At 48.9% G+C, this 12260-nt stretch overlaps 1 protein-coding gene across 2 annotated transcripts; it reads right to left on the bottom strand.

The window, feature by feature from the left end:
* Positions 1-19: 19 nt before the first annotated feature.
* NICN1 (nicolin 1, tubulin polyglutamylase complex subunit) lies at positions 20-5087 on the bottom strand. Of its 2 annotated transcripts, none has more exons than XM_066246063.1 (6): positions 4872-5087; positions 1888-2064; positions 1518-1631; positions 987-1058; positions 566-670; positions 20-491 (listed from the first exon to the last, which is right to left on the bottom strand). In XM_066246063.1, exons 1-6 carry the CDS (start codon positions 5001-5003, stop codon positions 450-452), a joined length of 642 nt encoding a protein of 213 aa, XP_066102160.1. In that variant the 5' UTR covers positions 5004-5087; the 3' UTR covers positions 20-449. The 2 variants fall into 2 exon arrangements, with proteins under 2 accessions (XP_066102160.1, XP_066102161.1); XM_066246064.1 differs by having other exon boundaries at positions 1888-2058.
* Positions 5088-12260: the final 7173 nt, after the last annotated feature.

Genomic DNA, 12260 nt, shown 5'->3' with positions numbered 1-12260 from the left:
ATTCTTTTTGCTGGCATGACACAAAGGGAAAGAAAACCACTAGGGGGCGCAGAGGGAAGCGATGGGGCTCCTGTTTCTCCCTTAGGCTTCCAAATGACCCGAGTGCCATAGCTACAGCAGTCACCCCAGCCCACTGCACTCAGAGAGGGAGCAGGAAGAAGACAGGCATGTGCATGTGGGCAGGAGGGGAAGGGGGCACATAGGGATTCTTAGTTAAGTAGAACCGGAATGTTTTCAGGGTCGGAAAAGGAGTCTTGGGTTGCAGTCAGGTGAAGACAGCGTGCAACCCCCCACAGTGAGCCCCCAAGAATCTTGACTCTGTGAATGTGGCCCAGACAGAATGGGCATGCAGACAACACTCGAATGCAGAGAAAGCATTTTGGCCTCTGATGGCCCAAACCAGGCCTAGGTGGGCACAAAAGGTTGACATCTTGGTCAATAATCACAGCTCAAGTGTAGGAGAGCAAGTTCAGGTCATAACAGCCATCCACCTGCAAAACAAAAGACCATCAGATCTGACCCGCTCAGGGCAACGGGAGCCAAGCAGAGGGAAGGCATCACTCACATCAAAGCGGCCAATCCTGGTGGAGGTGTGACTGGCCCGGATCATCTCTGTCAGCGCCCACATCTGCTGCACCTCAGAGGACACCCTGCTGGGGTCTGGGAGACCCTGAGCCAGAAGGAGGGGTCAGTGGCCATGGGTCTCTCCCCCCCTTGGAGCTCCAGAGAAGCCAAGTTGGTTTATGGGGCCCTCCAGCTGAGACCAGTAACGTTCCCACATGACTTGTAAAACATGAGGTTGGGGCATGATAAGCAATAGGCCACCAGCCCCACACAGAGATCCCTCATATCCCATGGAACACCCAGGGGGTAGATGGCACAGAGTGAACCAACGGCCCTAGGTTCAGCCCAGATTCCTGAAGATGGGGGCCCACATGGACATGAGAGCTATTCACGTGTGGTTCTTACCCAGGGTGGGGGCTTACCTCAGGGAGGGGAGCTCGCTGTTCACAAGGCACTGGGTGGGAGAGCCACTTGGGAAAGGTCATAGAAGGGCTCTGAGAAGAAAAGACATATTGCCCTGAGGGAGGGAGAGGGGGAGAGTCCTGGGACCAGTTTCCAAGGTCCTGGGAGCAGAGAGAAGGTTCCCTGAGCCTTGAACACTGAGAAACCCTGTTCAGGGGTCCACAAGGGCCCAAAGGGCAGTCAGACTATCTAAGCTCTTCTGCTCTGCAGAAGAAGACCCCAGGAACACAAGGAACAGAAGTATCTCCCAGCACCTGAAGGCTCTAGGTCTGAAAGAGATCTGTGGACCCAAAGGTCAGGGGGTTTGGGGGCATAGCTTTATTTCTCATAGGAGCTACCAACATTCCCATCTGGCTAATTTCCATGAAGGCCTCCTTCTGAGTCTCATCATCACTACCCATCCACTCCCATCCCCATCCCCAGCTCTGCCAGACACAGGTAGAAGCCTCCTGGGGAAAGGGCCAGCCAACAGCTTTGAGCTAGTCACTTACCTTTGGTCCCTGCTGGTAGATCTGCAGCTCTTCTACCGTGAAAGACAGCCAGAGTGGTGATGGCTGTCGCAGAATCAGACGCAGCTCCAGTACACTAGTCATGTCACACAGCATCTGACACATACACACACAAGGCCCCGGCAAGGCCCCAGCTCACTGCCCAGGAGCCTCCAAATGAGCTGTGAGCCAAGCTACTGCCTCCCCAGGCCTTCAGGAAGGAAAGAATAGCAGTCCCTCCTAGGCACTTCCCAAAGAGTCCCAGCCCAGAACAGCCTTGTCCCCCTCATCCCTCCTGGCATCCTGGCCCAATTCTCAGGCTCCCTGTGAGCCCTCATCGGGGCTGCCCTGGCCATGCTGAGTCCCAGCTGACCTGGTGCTTGAACAGCGATACATACTCCTGGGCACCCTCCTCACTGTGTGGGTCAGGCATCAGGCAGTAGTCCCTCAGGCAGGTCACCCATTTGGTTGGTATGTGCATCGAGCTATACTGGCGAATACGGATGCTCAGAAAGGCTGTGTAGTAATTCTTAAATGTAATCTCCTGTAACTAGAGCACACAAAACCCACCATGACAAATCAGACCCAGGCCCAGGGCCTGAGAGGCTCAAAGGCACCATCTAGCTCTTTCTCCTTTTAATATACCCTTCTATCAATCTAACAAGCATTCTCTGGGGCTCAAAAACAATTTCACTTTCCTAAAGGAGCTCACATCTTTTTTTTTTTTTCATTTTTCCTAAGCTGGAAACGGGGAGGCAGTCAGACAGACCCCGCATGCGCCTGACCAGGATCCACCCGGCACGCCCACCAGGGGGTGATGCTCTGCCCATCTTGGGGCATCGCTCTGCCGCAATCAGAGCCATTCTGGCATCTGAGGCAGAGGCCACAGAGCCATCCTCAGTGCCCAGGCAAACTTTGCTCCAATGGAGCCTTGGCTGCAGGAGGGGAAGAGAGAGACAGAGAAGAAGGAGAGAGAGAGGGGTGGAGAAGCAGATGGGTGCTTCTCCTGTGTGCCCTGGCCGGAAATCGAACCCGGGACTCCTGCATGCCAGGCTGATGCTCTACCACTGAGCCAACCGGCCAGGGCTTTTTTTTTTTTTTTTTTTTTTTTTTTTTTTACAGAGACAAAGAGAGAGTCAGAGAGCAGGATAGACAGGGACAGACAGACAGAAACGAAGAGAGATGAGAAGCATCAATCATCAGTTTTTTGTTGCGACACCTTAGTTGTTCATTGATTGCTTTCTCATATGTGCCTTGACCACAGGCCTTCAGCAAATCGAGTAACTCCTTGCTCGAGCCAACGACCTTGGGTCCAACCTGGCAAGCTTTGCTCAAACCAGATGAGTCCGCGCTCAAGCTGGCAACCTCGGGGTCTCGAACCTGGATCTTTTGCATCCCAGTCCGATGCACTATCCACTGCGCCACCACCTGGTCAGGCAAGGAGCTCACAATCTAAATGAGCAGGTCATATGAACAACAACTACAGATCTTGCCACATGCCCAAGATGCTGCCAGAGGTCTCTGCCAAAGGTCAGAGCTTTAACTTTGGAAGAGACAGAAAATGTACATGTGAGGCCTGTAGGGGGAAGAATTCACCAAGCAGACCAAGAAAGTAGAGAATGTAAAAGTAGCATATAACAGGCCCTGGCCGGTTGGCTCAGCGGTAGAGCGTCGGCCTGGAATGTGTAAATCCTGGGTTTGATTCCTGGCCAGGGCACACAGGAGAAGCGCCCATCTGCTTCTCCACCCTTGCCCCTCTCATTCCTCACTGTCTCCTCCCCTCCTGCAGCCAAGGCTCCATTGGAGCAAAGTTGGCTTGGGTGCTGAGGATCGCTCCTCTGCCTCAGATACTAGAATGGCTCCTGCCAAAACCGAGGAATGCCCCAGAGGTGCCAAGCATCGTCCCATGCTGGGCATGCTGGGTGGATCCCAGTTGGGCGCATGCAGGAGTCTGTCTGACTGCTTCTAACTTTGGAAAAATACAAAAAGAAAAAAAAAAGTAGCATATAACAGCGAGTGATTTAGCCTGGATACAGTGGTACTCATTACTGGACACTCATCAGAATAACCCAAGGAAATTTAAAAATATATATGTACAGGCTCCACGCCAGACCTACTGAATCAGGATTTCCCAGCATATACTTAAGGAACAGCTTGGGGGAGAACCACCACTCTTAGGGACAAACTGCGTGGGTCCTACAGGTAGACAGGGCACAGACACAAAGTGGCCCTGAATGCCAGGACATCAGAAGACAGACTTCATCCTCTGTGTTGAAGTCCAGCAGCACCTTACCACTCTCCCAACTGCTGTAAGTGCAACCGGAGAATGAAAACTGGAGCCATTGGGAAGATCCTGATGATGAGTTGAACCTGACCTCCAGAAGAGACTAAAGGAATGGGATGGAGATAGGTTTTGAAGTAACTCATTGTCTAATAATTTGCAGCCAGTAGCCAGGGACACAATGACCTCACCTATATGTGGTTCACAACTGTATTTTTTTTAAATTTTTTTTAATTCATTTTAGAAAGGAGAGGGAGAGAGAGAGAGAGAGAGAGAGAGAGAAGGGGGGAGGAGCTGGAAGCATCAACTCCCATATGTGCCTTGACCAGGCAAGCCCAGGGTTTCGAACTGGCGATCTCAGCATTTCCAGGTCGACGCTTTATCCACTGCGCCACCACAGATCAGGCCCACAACTATATTTTTAACACCTAGCCTCCTATCCGGGTACTTCCCTGCCAGTGCTGTCCTGTACATGGGGGAGAGATGACGCAGAAAAAAGAACAGGAAGCTGCCTTCTAGCAAATATGTGTTAACAGCTAACACATAAGTAAAGGAACACATAAATGGTTAACTGATTCGCAAGGCCCAGGCCAGTGCCAAGGTTTTGTATAAAAAAAGATTGAAGCCTGACCAGGCGGTGGCGCAGTGGAATGAGTGTTGGACTGGGATGCAGAGGACCCAGGTGCGAGACCCCGAGGTCGCCAGCTTGAGCAAGGGCTCGTCTGGTTTGAGCAAAAGCCCACCAGTTTGAACCCAAGGTCGCTGGCTCCAGCAAGGGGTTACTCAGTCTGCTGAAAGCCGGGGGTCAAGGCACATATGAGAAAGCAATCAGTGAACAACTAAGATGTTGCAACGCACAATGAAAAACTAATGATTGATGCTTCTCATCTCTCTCCGTTCCTGTCTGTCTGTCCCTGTCTATCCCTTTCTCTGACTCACTCTCTGTCTCTGTAATAAAAAATAAATAAATAAAAAAAATAAAATAAAATAAAAAAAGATTCAACATCTCAGACACGCCCGAGTTCCCAGGTCAGCCCCGCCCAGAAGCCCCGGTTGCACCAGCGGGGCTTGCTCACCTCGAAGGGCGCGACGCTAGGGAAGGTGACATCGATGACCAGCACGCCAGGCCGGCCCTGGGAGTTCCGCACATCGCCCACTTGCAGCGCCACGGTGCCTTTAACATGGCAGGGCACCAACACACGGGACATGGTGCAAGCGGCAGGGAGCCAGCGCAACCGCCGATCCTGGCCTCAGACCGGTGGTCCTTCCCGGCCACTCAGCCCAACCCCCAAAACTACAATTTCCGGGAGCACTCGCGCTTGGCCAGCCCAGCCAATCACCCACGCTCAGCATGGGCCGGGAGTCGGAAGTGCCTGCGGAAGTGTTCCTTCATCTAACCACTGTGCGAGTCTTCGAGTGCAGCTGGGGACCCGTCTTTTAAAACGGGCCAGCGGTTTTGTAGCTAAGCCAACCGGACTCTTCTTGGCGCCCCAAGCCTCTCTGTTACTGCTTCTGTGCAGGAGGATGGGCAGTCAAAGCGTATAAAGCCATGAGCACGAATGATCGTAGTGCCTGGTGGACATTAATTGTAAATAAGTACTTTTTATTAGTGGGCAAAGACTTTGAACAGATAATTCACAAAAGATAAATAGCTAATAAGCCCATGAGAAGATGCTTAACATTACTTTTTTAACAGAGAAATACAAATTAGAACTCCCACACAGCCACAAAAACAGGCTAAAATTAGAGACCGACAGTGTCTGGAACCATCATCTATTGATAAATTTTTAGCTACTTTAAAATTTTATTGATTGCTTAATTCATTTTAGCCAGAGAGAAAGTGAGAGAGAGAAGGAGACAGAACATCCATCCATTTCTGTATGTGCCCTGACCAGGGAAAGAAACATTGATTTGTTGTTCCACTCATTTATGCACTTATTGGTTGATTCTTGTATGTGCACTAAACGAGAATCAAACCCACAACCTTGGCACATCAAGACAACACTTCAATCAACTGAGCTACCCAGCCAGGGCTACTCTGTCTTTTTATAGAAACTTTAATCCACTTACATTTAGTATAATTTATGATAAAGAATTTATTTGTGGCCTGAACTGTGGTGGCGCAGTGGATAAAATGTTGACATGGAATGCTGAGGTCACAAGTTCAAAACCCAGGGCTTGCCTGACCAGGTGGTGGCGCAGTGGATAGAGCGTCGAACTGGGATGCAAAAGACCCGGGTTAGAAACCCCAAGGTCACCAGCTTGAGCACGGGCTCATCTGGTTTGAGCAAAGCTCACCAGCTTGGACCCAAGGTCGCTGGCTCAAGCAAGGAGTTACTCGGTCTGCTGAAGGCCTGCGGTCAAGGCACATATGAGAAAGCAATCAATGAATAACTAAGGTGTCGCAACAAAAAACTAATGATTGATGCTTTTCATCTCTTTCTGTTCCTGTCTGTCTGTCCCAATCTATCCCTCTCTCTGACTCTCTGTCTCTGTAAAAAAACAAACAAACAAAAAACCAGGCTTGGCCTGACCAGGCTGTGGCCCAGTGGATAGAGCGTCGGACTGGGATGCAGAGGACCCAGGTTCGAGACCCCGAGCTCGCCAGCTTGAGCGTGGGCTCATCTGGTTTGAGCAAAATCCCACCAGCTTGAACCCAAGATTGCTGGCTCCAGCAAGGACTTCTGCTGAAGGCCCGCAGTCAAGGCACGTTTGAGAAGGCAATCAATGAACAACTAAGGTGTTGCAACACACAATGAAAAATTAATGATTGATGCTTCTCATCTCTCTCCGTTCCTGACTGTCTGTTCCTGTCTGTCCCTCTCTCTGACTCTCTCTCTGTCTCTGTAAAAACAAACAAACAAACAAACAAACAAAAAAAAAACAGGGCTTGCCTGGTCAAGGCACATACAGGAAGCAATTACTATGAGTCAATGCTTCCTGCTTCTCTCCTCTTTCTTTCTTTCCTCTCTCCAAAAAAAAAAACAAAAAAAATTTTTTTTTCTTTTCTGTATTTTTCTGAAGCCGGAAACGGGAGAGACAGTCAGACAGACTCCCGCATGCGCCCCACCAGGATCCACCCGGCACGCCCACCAGGGGGCGACGCTCTGCCCACCAGGGGGCGATGCTCTGCCTCTCTGGGGTGTCGCTCTGTCATGACCAGAGCCACTCTAGCGCCTGAGGCAGAGGCCACAGAGCCATCCCCAGCACTTGGGCCATCTTTGCTCCAGTGGAGCCTTGGCTGCGGGAGGGGAAGAGAGAGACAGAGAGGAAGGAGAGGGGGAGGGGTGGAGAAGCAGATGGGCGCTTCTCCTGTGTGCCCTGGCTGGGAATCGAACCCGGGACTCCTGCACGCCAGGCCGACGCTCTACCACTGAGCCAACCGGCCAGGGCCACAAATAAATTCTTTAAAAAAAGATTTCTGAAGTTGGAAACAGGAAGGCAGTCAGACAGATTCCCTCATGCTGGGAATGGCTCCTCGGCCTCTGCCCCAGGCACTAGAGTGGCCTGGGACATTGAGGAGCCAGGTTTAAAACCCCGAGGTCACTGGCTCGAAGGTACCTTCACCAGCTTAAGTGCAGGGTTGCCTGCCAGCTTGAACATGAGTACATAGACATGATCCAAGGTCACTGGCTTGAGCAAGAGGTCATATGGCTCCAGTCAAGGCACATATGAGAAGCGATCAATTAACAACTAAAGTGATACAGTTATGAGTTGATGCTTCTCATCCCTCTCCCTTCCTGTCTGTATGTCTCATCCCCCTCCCTTCCTGTCTGTATGTCTATCTGACCCTCAGACTCACGTGTGCACACACACAAAAAGATATTTTTAAGCCAAAATATCGTTTCAACTTAAAATCAATTAAAATGTTAAGCAAATACTATACATTATTTTAAACCAAATCTTTGATATCAGGTGTGAATTTTACTCTTACAGTACTCCTCAATTCATATTAGCTATGTTTCTTTTCTTTTTTTTGTTATGTGCCTTGACCCTGGGCCTTCAGCAGACCAAGTAACCCCTTGCTTGAGCCAGCGACGATGGGCTCAAGCTGGTGAGCTTTTTGCTCAAACCAGATGAGCCTTTGCTCAAGCTGGGGACCTTGGAGTCTCGAACCTGGGTCTTCTGTATCCCAGTCTGATGCTCTATCCACTGCGCCACCACCTGGTCAGGCAATTAGCTATGTTTCAAGTGCTCAATAGTCACATGTGCTACCCTGGCTTGATAGTTTAGTTAGTTAGAGCATCATCCCGTCATGCCAAAGTTGTGGATCTGATATCTGGTCAGGGCACATACAAGAATCAACTAATGAATGCATAAATAAGTGGAATAACAAATTGATGTTTCTCTCCCCACCCTTTCTCTCTCTCTCTAAAATATAGTAAATTAAAAAATAATAATAATAATAGGCCTGACCAAGCAGTGGCACAGTGGATAGAGCGTAGGACTAGAATGCTGAGGTCCCAGGTTTGAGACCCCGAGGTCACCAGCTTGAGTGCGGGCTCATCTGGTTTGAGCAAAAGCTCACCAGCTTGGACCCAAGGTCGCTGGCTCCAGCAAGGGGTTACTCGGTCTGCTGAAGGCCCGCGGTCAAGGCACATATGAGAAAGCAATCAATGAACAACTAAGGTGTCGCAACAAAAAACTGATGATTGATGCTTTTCTTTTGTTTTTTTTTTTGTTGTTTTTTTTTTATTTTTATTTTTTTTTATTTTATTTTTTTATTTATTCATTTTAGAGAGGAGAGAGAGAAGGGGGGAGGAGCTGGAAGCATCAACTCCCATATGTGCCTTGACCAGGCAAGCCCAGGGTTTCGAACCGGCGACCTCAGCATTTCCAGGTCCACGCTTTATCCACTGCGCCACCACAGGTCAGGCATGATGCTTCTCATCTCTCTCTCTGTTCCTGTCTGTCTGTTCCTATCTATCCCTCTGTCTGACTTTCTGTTAAAAAAAAAAAAAAAAAAGGCCTTGGCTGTGTAGGTTAGTAGATGAAGCCCTGACCTGGCACACCAGAGGTCACAGGTTCAAACCCATTAGGGCAGTGGTCCCCAACCTTTATTGGGCCACGGACTAGTTTAATGTCAGAAAATATTTTCATGGACCGGCCTTTAGGGTGGGACGGATAAATGTATCACGGGATGGATAAATGTATCATGTGACCAATACAAGCGTCAAGGGTGAGTCTTAGACGGATGTAACAGAAGGAATCTGGTCATTTTTTAAAAATAAAACATTGTTCAGACTTAAATATAAATAAAACGGAAATAATGTAAGTTATTTATTCTTTCTCTGCGGACTGGTACCCGGGGGTTGGGGACCACTGCATTAGGGCATATACAAGAAGCAATCAATGCCTGACCAGGCGGTGGTGCAGTGGATAGAGCATAGGACTGGGACGTGGAAAACCCAGGTTTGAGACCCCGAGGTTGCTGGCTGAGCGCAAGTTCATCTGGTTTGAGCAAAGCTCACGAGCTTGAGCCCAAGGTCGCTGCCTTGAGCAAGGGGTACTCAGTCTGTGTAGCCCCCGGTCAAGGCATATATGAGAAAGCAATGAATGAACAACTAAGGTGTTGCAACGAAAAAAATAATTATTGATGCTTCTCATCTCTCTCCATTCCTGTCTGTCCCTATCTATCCCTCTCTCTGTCACTGTAAAAACAAAACAAAACAAAAAAACACCCTGGGCTTGCCTGGTCAAGGCACATATGGGAGTTGATGCTTCCTGCTCATCCCTCTCTTCTCTTTCTTTCTAAAAATGAATAAATAAAAATCTAAAATAAAAAGGGAACAAATAAGTGAAATGAACTGATGCGTCTCTCTTTCTCTCTGTCAAATCAATGGAAAAATTTTAAAAATAATCCCAGCATTTTTCCTGGCTAAATCCCCAGCACCTGGCACATAGTAGGTGTTCAGTTAGTGTTTGTTGAATTTGTAAATGAAAATAATAGCTTTGCACTCTTCGCACTATCCTGTGGGACTGGTCCAGGTCTCAGCCCTAGGAGAATAGGTTTCCTAGTTGGGACAGTAGCGCCACCTGCTGGGAAGCAGAATCACCCACCCATAAGAATAGACTCCCAAACTCAAAGCCAGTGGAGTTGGCATAGGAGGGAAGTGGGCTCTGGGTACCTGGAATGATATTCCTTACCTGAGCGTTGGACTCTCAACTTTCCAAAGGTCTTTCCCAGCCTTTATTTCCTACTATTACCAGGGCAGCTATTGTATCAATAATCCCATCAGTATGCCTGGCCTGTGGTGGTGCAGTGGATAAAGCATCATCAATCTGGGACGCTCAGGTCCCAGGTTTGAAACACCAAGGTCGCCAGCTTGAGCATGGGCTCATCCAGCTTGAGTGCAAGCTTACCAACGTGAGGACAGTATCTCTGGCTTGAGTTTGGGCTCATGGTTGCTGGCTTGAGCCCAAGGTGACCCCCTGATCGAGGGGTCACTGGCTTGGTTGAAACCACCCCAACCCCTGCCCCAGTCAAGGCTCGTATAAGAAGCAATCAATGAACAACTAAAGTGCTGCAACTACGAATTGATGCTTCTTATCTCTCTCCCTGCCTGTTTCCCCTTCCCTACTCTTACTGGAAAAAAAATCACTAACAATTATTTAGCATTTTCTATGCAACCAGGCACTCATGGCTCTCTTTACTTTTTTTTTTTTTTTTTTTTTTCATTTTTCTGAAGCTGGAAACAGGGAGAAACAGTCAGACTCCCGCATGCGCCCGACCGGGATCCACCCGGCACGCCCACCAGGGGCGACGCTCTGCCCACCAGGGGGCGATGCTCTGCCCCTCCGGGGCGTCGCCATGTTGTGACCAGAGCCACTCTAGCGCCTGGGGCAGAGGCCAAGGAGCCATCCCCAGCGCCCGGGCCATCTTTGCTCCAATGGAGCCTTGGCTGCGGGAGGGGAAGAGAGAGACAGAGAGGAAAGCGCAGCGGAGGGGTGGAGAAGCAAATGGGCGCTTCTCCTGTTTGCCCTGGCCGGGAATCGAACCCGGGTCCTCCGCACGCTAGGCCGACGCTCTACCGCTGAGCCAACCGGCCAGGGCTCTCTTTACATTTTGTGTTCTTCACTTAACCCCTCATTCCCCTTCAAGATAGAAATCGCAATCATTCTCATATCACAGTAAGAAAAACTGTTAGTGGAAAGGTTCAATAACTTGCCCAAGACCATACAGCACTGTGGCAGAAAGATACCATGTTGTATATTGAATCTGGTCTTAACTTTATTAATTTTTATATTTAATATGAATTTTTAAGGATTTTTCTATTGATTGATTTTAGAGAGAGGAGAGAGAGATAAAGGCAGTGAGGAGGAGGGAGCAGGAAGCATAAGTGCCTTGACCGGGCAAGCCCAGGGTTTCAAATCGGCAACCTCAATATTCCAGGTCCTTGCCTTATCCCCTCACCAACACGGGCTTCATACATTTTTAAAATTTTTATTTTAAAGAGAGAGGAAGCAAGGGAGAGAAAGAAACATCAACCTGCCACTCTACTCATTCATGCACTTACTGGTCAACTCCTGTACATTGACTGGGAATGGGACCCACCTGGGCGCATTGAGAGGACGCTTCATCTAACTGAGCTACCCAGCCAGGGCTATATTTAACAAATATATATTGGACATATATTTTTTTAAGATTTTTATTTATTTATTCTTTATAGAGAGGGAAGAGATAAAGAGAGAGAGAAGGGGGAAGGAGCAGGAAGCATCAACTCTCATATGTGCCTTGACCAGGCAAGCCCAGGGTTTTGAACCGGCAACCTCAGCGTTTCCAGGTCGACACTTTATCCACTGCGCCACCACAGGTCAGGCCCTGGACATGATTTTTTTTGTTGTTTGTTTGTTTTTATTTATTTTTTTATAGAGTGAGAGTGATAGGAAAGGAGAAAGAGAGAGGGTGAAAAGCATTATCTTGTAGTTGCTTTCATTTTAGTTGTGCATCGATTGCTTCTCCTACATGTCTTGACTGGGGTCAAGCCGGTGTCTCCTTGCTCATGCCAGCAACCTTTGGGCTGAAGCTGGCAAACTTTGGGATCATGTGGACTATCCCCCGCTCAAGCCAGCGACCTCGCACTGACGAGCCTGCGCTCACAGCCAGTGACCCGGGGTTTTGAACCAGAGACCTCAGCATTCCAGGTGGACACCAGCACTGCTCAGGCTACTGAACACTTTTTCTGCATAGGCATATAGCAGTGAACCAAAGTCTCTGCCCTCATAGAGTTTTCATTCTAGTTAAGGAGAGGAGACAAGTAAATCAGTTTACAGATAATGGCTAGAAGTGACGTGATAAGCACTGGAACAAAATGGCAGAAAACACATCCAATGTACCCTTGCGAGGGTTCAGCTAGTTCACTTTGTTAAAGGCTTCCTGGATCCTAAGGCAGACAGAAGTTCTTTCCTCATCTACTGTGGGTTCAAAGTTGCTGGTTGGCAGCAGGAGGTAGCAATAAGTGACT

This window comes from Saccopteryx bilineata, chromosome 10 (assembly GCF_036850765.1).
Source record: "Saccopteryx bilineata isolate mSacBil1 chromosome 10, mSacBil1_pri_phased_curated, whole genome shotgun sequence".
NCBI lineage: Eukaryota > Metazoa > Chordata > Mammalia > Chiroptera > Emballonuridae > Saccopteryx > Saccopteryx bilineata.
This window is presented reverse-complemented; position numbering and strand designations above follow the sequence as displayed.

Coding starts and splice junctions, on each gene's coding strand:
- NICN1 (XM_066246063.1), bottom strand. CDS start 5,003: ATGTCCCGTGTGTTGGTGCCCTGCCATGTTAAAGGCACCGTGGCGCTG. Junction 2,065..4,871: donor CTAGCGTCGCGCCCTTCGAG/GTGAGCAAGCCC, acceptor TGTGTGCTCTAG/TTACAGGAGATTACATTTAA. Junction 492..565: donor CCAGGATTGGCCGCTTTGAT/GTGAGTGATGCC, acceptor TTTGTTTTGCAG/GTGGATGGCTGTTATGACCT.